The 16141-nt window shown below is 39.2% G+C and overlaps 2 protein-coding genes across 2 annotated transcripts; one reads left to right on the top strand and one right to left on the bottom strand.

The window, feature by feature from the left end:
* Positions 1–8414: 8414 nt before the first annotated feature.
* On the bottom strand, positions 8415–11326 carry LOC145149223 (COBRA-like protein 7). The gene is made up of 2 exons (XM_079075201.1): positions 10720–11326; positions 8415–9969 (listed from the first exon to the last, which is right to left on the bottom strand). The coding sequence occupies exons 1-2, from the start codon at positions 11255–11257 to the stop codon at positions 8552–8554; spliced, it is 1956 nt and encodes a 651-aa protein (XP_078931327.1). The 5' UTR covers positions 11258–11326; the 3' UTR covers positions 8415–8551.
* Positions 11327–13433: 2107 nt separating this feature from the next.
* Positions 13434–15359, top strand: LOC145116172 (uncharacterized). Its single transcript, XM_079052523.1, has 4 exons — positions 13434–13581; positions 13683–13743; positions 14243–14886; positions 14929–15359. The coding sequence occupies exons 1-4, from the start codon at positions 13434–13436 to the stop codon at positions 15357–15359; spliced, it is 1284 nt and encodes a 427-aa protein (XP_078908649.1).
* Positions 15360–16141: the final 782 nt, after the last annotated feature.

Consider the following 16141-nt stretch of genomic DNA (forward strand, 5'->3'; position numbering starts at 1 on the left):
GAGTTCCCCAGAGCATACCTCACACAATCCACATAACCCATAATCCATATCAGATATAACAACTACATAAACCATATCAATAGCATAAGCCATGCATATAGGGATGTCGTGGAAACCCTCCAAGGTCTTACTCCAGGACGTCGTGGGATCCCCCTAGGGTCTTATATCTTCGTGTCATGGGCTCCCCCATGGTCTTTACCTGGAATTCCATGGGCTCCCCCATGATCTGATATCCAACTGCCACGGGCTCCCCCAGGGGTCTTCCATGTAAATGACACAGAGTCACAAACATACTACATATCACGGAACATAACTATCCTACTACATAACACATATATAAAAACATATGAGGATGTCGTGGACTCCTTCCAGGGTCTTATACATATGTGTCATGGGCTCCCCCACATGGTCTTAGCTATTTGCCATGGGCTCCCCCCATGTTCTTTACCTGGTATGCCATGGGCTCCCCCCATGGTCTAATAACCAACTGCCACAGGCTCCCCCTGGGGTCTTCACTTATCTAGTTAATAACATACTAGCACATCCACATATACATGCATATCATACATATCAGTAGTGAATCCATAATAACACTACAACTAACTGAATGGGCCGACCTTGGTGCCTTAGACCCATTGGTATGGTGAGGAGACTCACCTCGAATGCAGAAGTTCCCGAATGTCATCCTTAGCTGATGCCCCGCCGACTTCCCGAGCTATCAATATCAATCAATATACTCAATTAGCAAATTGGGTTCCATACTATAATCCCTAATCCATACATGGGGTAAAATGATCATTCTACCCCTGGCTCAGTATGATCCAAAACTGAGGCCCAAGCCCAAACAAAAGCCCAACATTATAATGTCCATAAATCCATCAATGGACCTAATCTATGAAGGCCCAATACGAAAAAGGCCTAAAATATTGAATGGTCAACCCTATTCAACTCCTGGTCAAGTCAAAGTCAACGGTCAAGGTCAACAATCCATGTTGACCCAACTCGTCGAGTGTATCTAGCAACTCGTCGAGTCACCTGAGTAACTCGTCAACTCACCGAGTTACCTATGTAACTAGTCGAGTTCCTTAATGTCCAGAAGACCGCAAACTCATGCAGACCAAAACTCTAATCCTTCTTTGCACTCATCCATAGTCTCGAAAACGGGTAAACCCTACCCGACTCGTCGAGTCGACTAAGGGACTCGACGAGTTCCTTCAGTCCTTTTTGTGTTCAGTCCTTTCCAGTGGGATCCAAAGTCCCAAACTTCAGATCCAACCCCCTAGGGTTAAGATACCACGTAAAGTTGCTAACTTTACATCCATGCAAGACATTAAAGGCTAAAAACACTTAATCAAAGCTTGTCAAGCGACTTAGAGCATGAAGGAGGGCCAAGACTTGATAAAGTTGGCAACTTTAAGTCCCCAAAGGCCCTGAGGTGTCCAGATCTAAAGCCATATCTTCATATCATGCTCCAAACCAAGAATGGTACTTGTAACATCCCGTTTAAAACAGAATAATTAAATAATAAACCCGGGACCCCGAGAAGTAATTTTCATTATTATTTTATAGTATTATAATCCAAAACCAAATAATAATTAGTGGGGTGCTGGTTTCGGGAAGCCAAATGACAAGATTTGAATCTCTGGGGGTTAAAGTGTAATTTCGGGATTTATTTTGAAAAGGATTTCGGAATTCAGGGTGTGTTTGGTATCATTTGGACTTAATATGAAAAGATTTTGGATGGCTGGGGCCAAAAAGGGTAAATTATGTACTTAAGTTGAAAAGAATTCTTACGGAGAGGGACTAAACGTGTAAAATATACAAGTGTTTGAGGATGGACACGAGTGAACCCGTCACCCCCGTTATCCCCATATATATTCATCATAGCCCACATGAAAACCCCAACCCTAACTCCTTCACACCAGCCGCCACCATCCCTTCTCCATTCTCCAGCCGCCACCACCCCTTTTCCTCCGATCTTCGGCGCCGCTACCCCTTCAGTCGGGTTGTAAACCACCGCTGTGGAAGTCCCAAGCCACCGAAGCCGACCACCTCACAATTATTCTACCACATGGAAGCGAGGTGGCGGTTGTCACTGCCGCCTCCGTGCCATTGATGTCGAGGACGAATCTGCCGACGAGGACCACCGGGGGTTGTTGCTGCCATGCGCCACCGCTCGATTGCTGCCACTGTCGTCGTGACTCCAAACGATCACTTATTTGTAGTGCTCCGGTTGCGTCTGTCACCCCGAAAAGGAGGTGGGTGCGTGGTTACTGTTACATCTCGTGTTATGCGGGTTGCTGCTGCCGGAAAAACCCCAAGAAAACCCACCATGGCTGTCGCCGTCAACGCCGCTGTTGCCGCCATTTCACGCCATCATCGCCGCCTTACGCCACCAGGTGGGTGGCTGGACTCCTTATGTGAACAGAAGACATGTATGTGCGTGTGTTTATTATAATGAAGTGGTGTTTGGGTGTTTATTTGGCCGAAAAAGTCACCACCACCACCGTGAAATTGGTGGCTGCCACCATCTACCACCGCCGGCCACCACAAGGGTGGTTGTGTGTGTGAGTGTGTGTTATTTTATGTGTGTGTGTGTTATTTGGATATTATTGTAAATTGTATTGTACGGCTGGAATAATCAAGAAAACGACTCGTCACCGCCGTGAGGTGGTGGTTGCCACCTCACGCCACCATTCTGCCGCCACCTTGGATGGTTGTGTGCTTTTGTATGTGTAATTGTTATTTTGGGTGTTTGAATATTTTAGCTAAGAATCATAACCACCTCCACCACGAGGTGGTGGCTACCGCCATGAGCCGTCATTGACCACCACTACCCGACGTGGTAGTGGGTGGTGCCTGACTTGTTTAACCCTAATGGGCCCAAGGAAGCCCTAATTGACCTAACAGCCCAACCATGTGACTAATGGGCTAGTATTGGGTTGGAAACCCTAATTAGGGTTTGGAAAACCCTAATGTCATGAAACCCTAATTTTGGGGATTGATCGGGACCCGCACTGGAATTAATTAATAAACTTAAAATATTAATTAATAATCATTCACAATTAACCTAAGGCAATATTGGACTTAATGGGTTAAGTAAGAAACACTTAACCCTAATCGTCATTTCATGTGAAAACCCTAATTTCACTTGGGCCTTGAGTTGGACCTTTCTATTGGGCTTTGGTGATTGGACTATTTATGGGCTATCCAAGAACAAGTAAATGGACCAAAATAATTGGATGGGCTTTAGGATAAGGCCCATGTGAATGACTTGGGCCTAATTTGGAAAATTGGGCCATAGGTGGGCCATAATTGGATCTTGATGATTATGAGATATTGGACCATTGGAGTACCAAGAGTTTGGACTAGAATAAATGGATAGGCCTTAGGGTAAGACCATGTAGAGGTCTGGGCCCAATTTGGAAAATTGGGCCATATGATGGGCTTTGGTCCATTACTTGACTTTTGGGCCTTGGAGTGTGAGTTGGACCTTGGGCTTGAAACCCAATTATTAATTGGGTATTGTTTGATGTTGACAATTCGGCAATCTGTCAACCAGCAGCTGGAGTTTTATCTGCGGGACTTCAGCAGTGTCAGGTGAGTTCTCCTCACTATATCAACAAGGTCTACGGCACCAAGGCCGACCCTTTATGATTTGCATCCTAGTTTTAGGGTGGTTGCTATGTTATTGATCTGTTAGATTTCATCCTGGTTTTAGGATGGTTGCTATGTTAATGATCTGTTAGATTTCATCCTGGTTTTAGGATGGTTCCTACGCTAGTAATCTGTTAGATTGATATCCTGGTTGTAGGATGGTCGCTATGTTAGAGATCAGTTAGATCGATATCCTGGTTATAGGATGGTTGCCATGTTAGTGATCTGTTAGATCTGTATGACTATCTGTTATTGCATGCTAGCGTATGATATTTATGTGCACATGTTTGTTGGTTTGGGGGATTGGGTTGAGGCAGGTCCTGCTGTGTGCTGTAGGCCAAGATACCCAGGGCGGACCGAATAGACTGTAGGCCTGGGCAGGGAAAACCAGTCAGACCGAAGGTCCGACGAACGGTCCGGATAGGCTGAAGGCCCCGATGAGGGCGGTCCAGATACTGAGGACCGGGAGGCTGTCCAGTCAGACTGATGGCTCATTATGCATGTTGTGTTTGTTTATATGATATGGTTATATCTGTATGGAATTGGTATTTTGTGGGTAACTCACTAAGCCTTCGAGCTTACATTTATCGATTATTGTTTCAGGTACTTCTGATGATCGCGGGAAGGCGAAGGCTTGATCGTGTACCTCCTTAATGGTTTTAAATGTTTTAAAAAGTTTTAAATTGGCTTGAATTTTATGGGTGTTACAGTAACAAACTAGGCTAATAATGGCCATTAACTTTCATAGAAGGAGATCTAGGCAATGGAAGGTCAAGGTTTCGACTTTATACCTTAAAATGGTTGCCACACTGGAGGAAATCCCGTATCTACTGCCTTCCACTCAATCTAACCTCAGCAAGCTTCAAGTTCCTTCCAAAAGAGCACCAATAATCATTTTCCAAGCTCACATACACACAAAATGGGAGATGATACACGATTTAGGGTTTCTCTGGACAAAGGGGGGAATAAGGGAGGCTACAAGTGAGGCTTAAGGCCTTTAAATAGGGTACAAACCCTGAAAATTAGGGTTTCCCTTTTCAGCTCCTACTCGTCGAGTTGGTGCCTTCCAACTCGTCGAGTAGGTCCTTCATCCCGCGTCCAATATCATTTCTACTCGAAGAGTTGGAGCTCCGCAACTCGTCGAGTCCCAGCCCAAAACTCTAAAAATGTTGAAAACTGACCAGTACCTAAACCAAGCGTTACATATCTTAGGAAACTTAAGCCAATTTTTTTTTTAATGTACCTGATAGTGAATTCAGTTGTGGAATATGTGAGTTAGCAAAAAAAAAAGCAAAAGAGTTTCATATGTTCCTAGCACTAATAAAACTATAGTTTCGTTCATGACAATTCATTATGATGCTTGGGGCCCAGCTCTGATTCCTACCGCAAGTGGTGCAATATATTTTGTAACATTTATAGATGAATGTACTAAGATGATCTGGATATCTCTTTTAAAGAACAAGGGAGAAGTTATCCGTGCATTCAAAGAATTACATAGAATCGTTAAAACTGAATACAAGAAAGATATCCAAGTCCTACTGTCTGATAACGACAGGGAATACATCAACCACGAAATGGAATAGTTTTACCAAGAAAAATCAATCAAACACCAAACTAGAACACCCCAACAAAATGGGTTGGCCAAAAGAAGGAATCGACAGATCCTTGAAATCGTTCGTGCATCTTTTTTTGACATGAATGTACCACGAAAGTATTGGGGAGAAGCGGTTCGATATGTTACATATATTATGAATTGTATGTCGTCTCGGGTAATAGAGTTCAAAACGCCACTTCAAAAATTGCATAAAATTGTTGATAAGCCACCTCACAATGATTTGGAACCAAGAATCTTTGGTTGCACTGCCTATGTTCACCAAGACATAGGAAAACTCGAACCACGAGCCCTTCGATTTTTCTCTTGTAGGATATGTGGACTACAAGAAAGGGTATAGATGTTATGACCCGATTGAAAAAAATATATGTAGCTCGAGACGTATCATTTCATGAAACCATGAAATACTTTGATCATGAGGATTCCCTTCAGGGGGAGAGACAAGCAAAATTGAATCCCCATAATGATGAAACAAACGAACTTTTCGTCGAAGACACAGGCACGGAACCTTTCGAACTTAACAACAACGAGGAAGAAGACAGTGAAGATGAAGCTATGAGTAGTTTGTCCGATAGTACAGGCCCCGATCCTAATGTCACCACCGAACCCGATCCTGTCATCACAGAACCACACCCGGTCACGGGAAATGATGAAGATGTAAATACTAACATAGCATAATTTGTGTATGGCTCTTCTGTGCAGGTTTTAGACAAAGAAACTGATCCAAGGTACCCCATAAGGAGTACCATAGGAATACCAAAGAAACAGTATGTGTCATTTGTAAAAGCCAAAGGAAGGTATCATATATCCAAATACGTGTCACATCATCGCCTCGCAAGCTCACATGCATTGCTAGTTGATACATTGACTACAGTCTCTATGCAAAACAACGTGCAAGAAGCTGTGAAAGACGAAAGATGGAAGCAAGCAATGAATGAAGAGATGAAGGCGTTACAAAAGAACCAAACATGGGAGTTAGTTAAGCTTCTGAGTGGAAAGAAGACAGTGAGATGTATACACCGTAAAGCTTGACCCAGGAAAAAGAATAGACATATTCAATGCGAGATTAGTGGCGAAGTGATACACACAAATATGGAATTGACTATGGAGACACCTTTGCACAGGTAGCAAAATTTAACATCATTCATGTCCTTGGCTCCATCATTGCAAATGAAGATTGGGCTCTCAAACAATATGATTTAATGAATGTTTTCTTAAATGGGCATCTTGAAGAAGAAGTATACATAGATCCACCACCAGGCATCGAATGTAATGGGAAGATATGAAATCTAAGGAAAGCATTATACAGGCTGAAACAGTCTCCACGTGCATGGTTTGGCAGATTCTCAAACTCCATGAAGCAAATCGGGTATAAACAAAGTGACACAGATCATACTTTATTCGTGAAATCCAACACCAGAAAAGTGATAGCCTTGATAGTGTATGTTGACGATATGGTTGTCATTGGAAACGATACAAAAGAAATGGAAAGGCTCCAATCAATCCTGGCTACTGAATTTGAACTCAAGGATCTTGGACACCTAAAGTATTTCTTAGGGATTGAAGTAGCCAGATTGAAGTCCGGAATCTCGATATGCCAGCAGAAGTATGTGCTAGATTTGTTTACATAGACTAGTATGTTGGAATGTAAACCCGCTGATACACCTATTGAAACCATCCACAAGTTGACAATTCTTCCGGACCAAGCTCCCACTAATAAAGATCGGTATCAAAAACTAGTGGGAAAGCTCATATACTTGTACCTTACAAGACCGGATATATCGTATGTTGTAAGTGTTGTTAGCCGGTTCATGCATGCTCCAAGTGAAGATCATATGAATGCAGTGTACCGAATTCTAAGGTACCTCAAATCATCACCAAGAAAAGGGTTATTTTTTGGAAAGAATCGAGACCACCAAGTTAGTGGATACACGGATGCAGATTGGGCTGGAGATCGAACAAATTGGAAGTCCACTTCACGATATTTCACATTTGTAGGTGGAAATCTTGTTACATGGAGAAGTAAGAAACAGAAGTTTGTATCGAGATCGAGTGCAGAAACAGAATTTACAAGAATGGTCCATGGTGTATGCGAGCTCCTATGGATAAAAGGGTCTTAAAAGATCTCGGATATCTCTAACAGCTCTGATGCAACTACAATGTGATAATGAGTCTGCTGTGAAAATAACCAATAATCCAGTCCAACATGACATGACTAAACACGTAGAAATAGATAAACATTTTATCAAGGACCACCTTGAAAAGAAAACTGTTGAGCTTCCTCATGTTGCTTCTGAAGATCAACTTCCAGACATGCTTACGAAAGTCGTATGTAGGAGAGTCTTCCATTGCTCTCTTGACAAGTTGGGAATGATGAACATACATCAACCACCTTGATGAGGAGTGTTAACGAGAGCAAGATAAGGAAGGGTAGTTAGATATAAATGTTATCTAGATCTTGGATAATAGGTTGTAGATTAATAGTTTGTTTGTATGCTACATGTATATATATTCTTGTACATGCGATTAAATTAACAAAGAAAATGGAAGTTCATTCCTCAAAGTGATCTGAAGTTTGAAGATAAAGGAATTACTTTGGCTAGTTTATTTACAAACGTGGTTGGAAAGAAGATAAAACATATTTTTGGAAGGACATTTGGTGTGAAGATTTACCAAGGTTCTAAAAAGCTCATTATGACTCCAAGGCTTGTACAGTTGTATCTGCCGCAAAGTTTTATCAAAATGCCGCCTTAACTCATATATATGTATAAAATAGAAAAATAGTTGAAAATACATATAAAAATATTAATTATATACAAAATTACTGCATTAAGTCACGCCTTACAAACGACGTGGCTCGCCAAGTCTCAGAAAAGCTTGAGGTTTGACATTGCCGCCAAGTCACGCGTTACGTTATTTAAAACCTTGAGATTTACTATTAAAGAAGTTATCCCCAAATCTATATGCCATTGAAAAAACAAAGATTGCACAACTCTTGTGATCACTTTAACTTTAACATGATATATAGCATGTTAAAACAGTCAACTATCAAGCAGAAAAAAATATAAATGGTTTCATTAGTGAAAGTGAAATAAAATGGTGGACAACCAAAAAATGTTTTAATAGTGAATGTCAAATATGATGGTTTAAGACGATAAATAAGCAGCAAGTATGATATTACAACATTTCTATACAAATGAGTCTCTCTATACGATCTTTTCCTTCTCATTAAAAAAAATTAAACAATTCTACAAAAAAAATCAATCTTCACATCCATACCAACTAACACAACATCAATATCACTGCCATAACAACCGCCACAATACCGGAAACCACCACACCGGAGCCCCGCCGGAAACCACTGCTCGTCGGAAGCACCCTCGGAAGTGCACACTCTTCACCATTAAAGAAAACCTTAACCGGAAACCCATCCCCACCAGCTACATCAATGCCAGGTGTCAGTTTCTTATTGAACGAAATCACCGATTGTTGTTTCCCGGGTACCCGTGGGTCCCTCTTCGGATTATCCCCGTCAACTTCCCCAACCAAATAATTCAATCCGGGTAAACCCTGCATAAATATCGTATCATTAACCCCATGCAATTCAATCCCAGTCCCATTAAACGAATACGCCTTCTCAAACCCAGGGGCAGATTTGTCCATTTCCACCGCAACAAACCAGTCAGCAAACGAAGAATCATCCCAATTGAAAAGAGTAATCCGGGCAGACCACCCGCCCCGATAATCGGTCAGCAAATGCCAATTAAGACTGACCCCACAGTTGTCCCCACAGGGCAGCGGGTTGGGAACTGCCCGACGTTGGAGAGAAGCCCACGCGGTCGAGAGCGTGGTCCGATTCTCAAACGGAACAAGCAAAGCTTGGGCGGGTAGAAACATCGCGGGCGCGGTCGCGCTACACGTTCGAGAATTCGGGCAGCCGCACGCGCAAGTCGGGCAGGGGATGATTGACTCGTTGTAGTACGCAGAAAACGAGACACAACATCGCGGGCTCGAATCTTTCGCTTGTGTAATATTACATACAACTTGCCAAGACGAGACCGCGGTGGGCCCGGGGAGTCCGCTCGGGTCGGGGAACTCAGTCGGGCTGACCCGAACCGGCGCTCCACATTTGTAATCCGGGTTTAACCGCCCGGAGATTTTGAAATTTTGAGGCGGGATGAGTTCAGATCGGTTTAAATCGGGGGGCATTTTGTAAACGTGTATTTGAAAAGCGGATTTTGACTTTGTGGGGTCCATTGTCGGGGGTAAAATCGTCCCGTTTCGGCAACAAAACGGGATCATTCCTCGTTGTGTGTTGTTGGTCATTTCGAGGGGTAGGTCGATTAAAGTAGGGGATCTTTCACAATTTAGAACGGTTGAAAAATCCGTTTGCTGGTAGAATGCGCCTTGTGGACCGAATATACATTCGGATGAATCACGGGTGTAAGGGTATGCGCCTTTTATGTCGTTTATGAATTCGTCTCGCATCCAATCCCATGTTAAGTTCCAATTATCGAGGCGTCCGAGTGCGTTGTGATTTTCGATTGTGACTTCGGCCCAATAATTTGATTCGTATGTTCGGATTATATCGTATGCGATTGTTAGATCGCCAGATTGGCGTGGGAGAAATTCGTCTTGTGTGGTTATGTTGGTTAAAGCGTTTGGATCTTTTCTGCAACATACTTGCATCACTCGGGTTCCTAGCAAGATTTAATAAATTCAACAAGATTTAGTCAAATATATCGATCAAGTAAAATTGTGTGTTCATAGAACCAATTATAAAAGAATTTGTTGATTTTCAATTATGGACTTGATCTAAGTAAGAATGAATCAAGAAGAGCCCTTGAATAAATGAGTCAAGCAATTAAAAACAAGATAGTATTTTAAAGAAGTTAAAATTAGGTAAAATTACATCACAATGAAAAGTTCAATCCTGCAAGTTTTTAAGCAATTAATAAAAGAAACCATTTCAAGAAAGTCAAACATCTATAAAATTATCTATTCATGGAAGATGGAACTACCAAAGAATTTGCTGATCAATTGCTTGAAGGTAACAAAGTTCAAACTTTTTAAAGATTTGAAACAGAAACAAATTCAAGTAGATTGTAACAAAGAACCCTTGATTAGAAACGTTCAAACAATTGAAATCAAGAAAGACTAGTAAGTTTCAAGCAATTCATCACACACTAAGTTAGACCATGGCAAATTTCAAGCAATTCAAAATAACCCACTTCGAGTAAGATCAGATTAGTTAGTTTCTTCAGTGATACGACCACATATAAACCAAGATCAGATCTATAAGAACGCTCCACTGATCTACTCAAATAGTAGACAACGAAGTCAAATGATAGTTTTTAAAAATTATCAAACAGAGCAATCTCTGATCATAATCCTTTTCATCCATGGTAAGCTATGGTAAGGTTATAATGCATAAATGAAGAGAAATTTACCTTGCATAGAAGGTCTAGGGCAAACAAAGCCATCATTCACTAGAGAAATATTTGAAGGCATAGGAACAGCGGGCGAGTCGACTCCGAACTGCGTACCCACAAAATCGACCTGAACCGACATCTGATTCACATCTCCAGCAGTTTCAATAGCAGTCTTGAGATCGGCACTTGGAAACCCAGCAAAAACGGTGCCGTTTCCAACCGGACCCGGAAAAGTAGCAGACCCATCAGCAATTACAGCATTAGAAGCAGACACCAAGTACTCATCATGCTGAAAACCCACAAACACCCTCCACGATTTAAGCTCTTCGTCGGCGTTATTGAGGACTCTGAGGGTTGATTCGAAGCGATAGGGTTGATTTGATGTTCGGTTTGGTGGGAGCTTGGATCCGGATGTGAAAGTGTAGGATAAGTAGACGCCGTTGCAGGAATCGGACGCTGGTGGGGGTGACGGTGGAGTTGGAGTTGGAGTTTGGGCGGCGGTAATGGTGGCGAGAAGGAGGAGTGTGGTGGTGATGAGAGAGAAGCTGGAAGCCATGTTTTGAATTTTTGTGTTTTAGAGAGAGAAAAGGAAAAGCGTATATAACGAAGAGAGGAAACGAGGAGGGAGCTGAGGTGTGAATCACTTGAATTGGGCAAGAAAACCTGACACCGCGTGTTACTAGCTGTCTTCGATTTTTTATTTTTTTAAATTTGTGTATTACAAAAAAATTACACAATCTATCTAAATTTAAGATTTTAGATTATTGGGTTTCACAATTATTTTATTTAGGTTATTTAAATACTTTTAAAAGTTTTGAACGGTGACTTTTAATTTTTTTTTTTAGTATCGAAAAAAATTAAAATACTTTTACCAAAACCCAATTATATGCTAGATTTATTAAAATCTAATGATATTGTGACAACGTTGTAATGTTTTAAGTAAAACGATTTAAAATATCTACAATTTAAATATAGTCGAATGGTAAGTGTTAAGTTTCCTTAAAAATTTTGGTTTGATAGAATAATTAAAAAATTTAGTTATTATTCATTGTCTTTTCTCAACGAAATAAATGATCTTTGTGGGTCTAAAAATTCATTCTAATGTTTATTATGAATCTTTGCAGAACTATGAGTTTTTGTAAACCCAATGTTATTATACCGGTCCGGTTTAGGACATGTGTAAGATGGACAATGAAACAGGGCCCATAATTTAAGGGGCCAATTTCTTTTAATAGTATGTATGATGTATCGGTTTAGCCCAACTGCCCCAACAATCCAGCATCATCGAAAGAAGCAATGTCATACAGAAGCCAGCAACGATCAATACTCAATGCATCACGTTGTGTTTGTTGTCGTTAAAAAAAACATTGTAGCTTCCAGGCGTCCAACGACAGCAAATTAGCCGATCAGGGCATCAGGCCTCAGCGAGACACCCACAACAACTCATCGAGACAGCCAGGGGTGAGGTTCGATCATCCTGTTATCACTTTATCAATGATTCTTAGTCCTGCTAATCAGTAATACAGATACTGTAATGGATTATGAGAAATTAAGTAATGAGGAATGAGGATTAGTAGTTTATAATTGTCAACTGCATACTTGAATGTCTGAATGAATTATAGAATAAATAGATTATCAATTTTTCAGATTCATGGTCCATGGAAATCAGTTTAATTGTTTATCACTATGTCCAGGGGCAAAGCTTCAATATTTGGATCGGGGGGCCGAAAATATAATATGTATAAAATTGGTAAACAGGGGGGGGTGGGGGCACAACCAAAATTTTATATTTTGGGTCTAAAATATATAAAATAAAACTATAATGACTGTTTCCAACCAAAAAATCAGGTCCTAATAAATTTTAATTGGTCCCCCCCCCCATCCGCCTTAATAAAGGTCCGCCAGTGACTATGTCATATTGTCATATTATGAGATTGAAATTTGATTGGCTGATTCACAATGTTGAATGAATGATTCGGAAATAGATTAATGCTTATTAGAAACTGAAATTAAATTAAGAGATTATGTTTATTGTATAACTGTTTATCAGAAATTCAGAATTCAGAAACCAAAGTGTTTAAAGAATCAATACCACTTTATAAGATTACTAGATTATGTTAATTGTAAAATTGTTTATAAGAGATCAGGTTATCTGATTATTAAATTTTCAATTTATGTTTATTGTTAGTAAAATTGTAGTGGTGAAGTCTAAATAACCACCGGTAGTTGAAAAAAAAAACTAGATGAAGAAAAGAGAAAGACTGACGACGGTGCTCTAGATAAGTTTATCCATAGACAACCAGTTGAAGAGCACATTGAAGAGCAAGAGTCCGTTAAAAAGCTTGTTGATATATATGATCCAAGAAGGTGGGAAAAACTTAATTCTGAGGAGATTAAACTTTTAGTCGAGAAATGTCCTAAAAGAGATAATAGTATTATTTTTGGTCCCTACGATAAATTTGGTAAACGGTTTTCGGCAGCTTTATATGCAAGAACTTTACCAAATTTGGAGAAGTGTGATAGAGAATGACTAGTATATTTGAAAGAGTTAGACACAGTATTTTGTTTCTGTTGTAAAGTGTTTAGAAAAGGGATTTTAAAAGGTAAATTGGATGGTGAAGGTTATGCAGATTAGCACCATGTTACCACTAGGGTTAAAGAACGCGAAATTTCATTGGATCATCTTACAAATAAGAATAAGTGGTTTGATATGCGTAAGAGATTGAACTTGAATGAAACAATTGATAAAGTTCAATACGAGCAATTCAAGAAAGAAAGATTACTTGAAACAAGTCATTCTGAGAATCATTGTAGTAGTGAAGTTTCTTGCTAAATATAATTTAGCATTTTGTGGATCCAATGAAAAGTTGTATAAAAAGGGTAACTATAAATTGTAATTTTTTTGTTCTAATTCCACCAAATACCTTTTTGTTAATTATTATGATTGATTACACTTCTTATTTGTTACTTGTATTTAATAGGTAATGGAAATTTTTTGGGTGTCATTGAAATGTTGGAAGAGTTTGACTTGGTTATCAAAGAGTATGTGCGGCGGATCATAAGTGTTGGGCTTTATGTGCATTATCTCGACCACTTAATCCATAAAGAACTAATATATTTGCTAGCTCAAGAAATTAAAAAAGAACTTATGAGGAAGATAAAGGAAACAAAGTACTATTCAATCATACTTGATTGTACTCCCGATTCAAGTCACCAATAACAAATGACTATAATAGTGAGGTATTTAAAGTTATCATATAATTTTGTTACTGTCGAGGAGTCCTTTTTAGGTTTTTTTTTAATGTTAATGATACATCCGGAAAAAGACTATTTGATATTACACTTTTGGAGTTAAAGTCTTTTGGTCTTGAAATTGATGATATGTGTGGTCAAGACTATGATAATGGAACAAACATGAAAGGAAAACACTAAGGAGTGCAAAAGAGATTTTTAGATATAAATCCTAGAGCATTTTACACTCCTTGCGGTTGCCATTCTCTTAATCTAACATTATGTGATATGGCTAACAAATGTGTTAAAGGAAAAAACTTTTTTGGATTCATCCAACGCATTTATACTATCTTTCAAATTCTACTAAGAGGTGGGAAATTTTGAAAGATAATTTTAAAGCTTGGAGTCTTAAGTCATTGTGTCAAACTCGTTGGGAAAGTCGGGTTGAGAGTGTAAAGGCTATTGAACTTCAACTTGTGGATGTATGGGAAGCTTTACTTCAAATTGGAGAAAAAGATAATGATGCTGCAATTGCAAGTGAAGCAACTTCACTAGCAAAAAAAGAATTTGGTGACTTTGAATTTTTGGTATCAACTGTTATTTGGTATGAAGTATTAAACCATGTGAATATTTTGAGTAAGAAGTTACAATCAAATGATATGCATTTTGATAATGCTATTACAAATATAAACAAATTGATTGGGTACTTCAAGGATTATAGAGAAACTGGTTTTTCAAAAGCGATTGTTGAAGCTAAGGAGGTTGCTATTGAAATGGGTATTGATCCAATATTTCCACAAAAGCATTTGATTGAAAGGAAAAAATGTTTGATGAGAGTTCAACTAGCGAAGAAGTTTCATTTACACCTTAAGATAATTTCAGACTCAATTACTTCTTATACATTGTTGATCAAGCTATTTCTTCTCTTGAGACAAGATTTGAACAATTCAAAGAGTATGACAAAGTATTTGGTTTTTTATTTCCACATAATTTGAGGGGAATTGAAGATAAAGATCTTAAGTCGTATTGTCATCGTCTTGAAAAAGCACTCAAGTTTGATGAAATATTGGATATTGATGACGGCATTTTATACGGAGTTGAAATTATTTGAGACATTAGAAACCAATGAATTTAGAAACCCTATAGATGTTTTGAAGTTTTTGAAAGAACTTGATTATTTCCCAAATGCAAGAATTGCATATAGAATATTGTTGACTGTTCCAGTAACAGTTGCATCTGCAGAAATGAGTTTTTCGAAATTGAAGTTTGTGAAATCTTACTTACGCTCCACAACGACCCAAGAAAGACTTAGTGGGTTGTTGATGATATCTATCGAGAACGAAATCTTAGAGAGTATAGACTATAAAGAGTTGATCAACCAATTTGCTATCAAGAATGCTAGAAGAGCTTCACGGATCGTCGGTTAGGTGTTAGGATATGTAATTACTCATTAAAATACTATGATTTTTCTATTTTTATTGCTATAAAGTTTATCGTCATTTTAATAAAAAAAATTAGTTTATGTAACTTAATTCGTTACATGTTAAGGCCTAAGGGCCTTTTTTATCCACCTCGTACTGGGAATCAACCGGCCCTGTCTTTATATGTAACTATTGTTTAAGACCCCAGTTAAGTAGCCCCTTGTGGCCTTGTGCCTTGCAAGTGAGGGGATTTTAAACTTTTCACTCGAGGGTCTTCAACGTATACATGCTTCCATCTTCTTCCTTCTTCTTGCTTTATAATCTAAGTATCTCTTCCTCTTTAAAGTTATCACAACGATAAGAAGGTTTAATCGATTATAGTAAAGATGGTGCAATGTTATTATGGAAGCCTAACAATTATGGTTACCTCGTGAATGTTCTTGTGGAAGCCTGGTCGTGATGGTTACCTTGTGGTCTAATCTCAATATCAGTAGGAAAATTTTCTTTTATGGGCGTTATGGTACAAGATGCATATGGATTGGATAAGTTGATCCACCGATGTGCCTTAGATCGTTGGATGACATAAGATCCATAAACAACATGCAAGAATCCCTTCAACAAGTTCGTATGGAAGCAAGGATTTTGAAGTTCATCTTATTTTTTAGTTGTTTTTTCTTCATTTTGTCACTGGAAGCTTTGAGTGCCAGAAATGTATTTGTGGAATGATTCAAGATTTTTGGAAAGCATGCTTCAAATCTTCCCGTGCCTACAACTTCAAGTTATCTCTT

This window comes from Lactuca virosa, chromosome 1, assembly GCF_052849685.1.
Source record: "Lactuca virosa cultivar CGN04683 chromosome 1, Lactuca_virosa_CGN04683_v6, whole genome shotgun sequence".
Classification (NCBI taxonomy): Eukaryota; Viridiplantae; Streptophyta; class Magnoliopsida; order Asterales; family Asteraceae; genus Lactuca; species Lactuca virosa.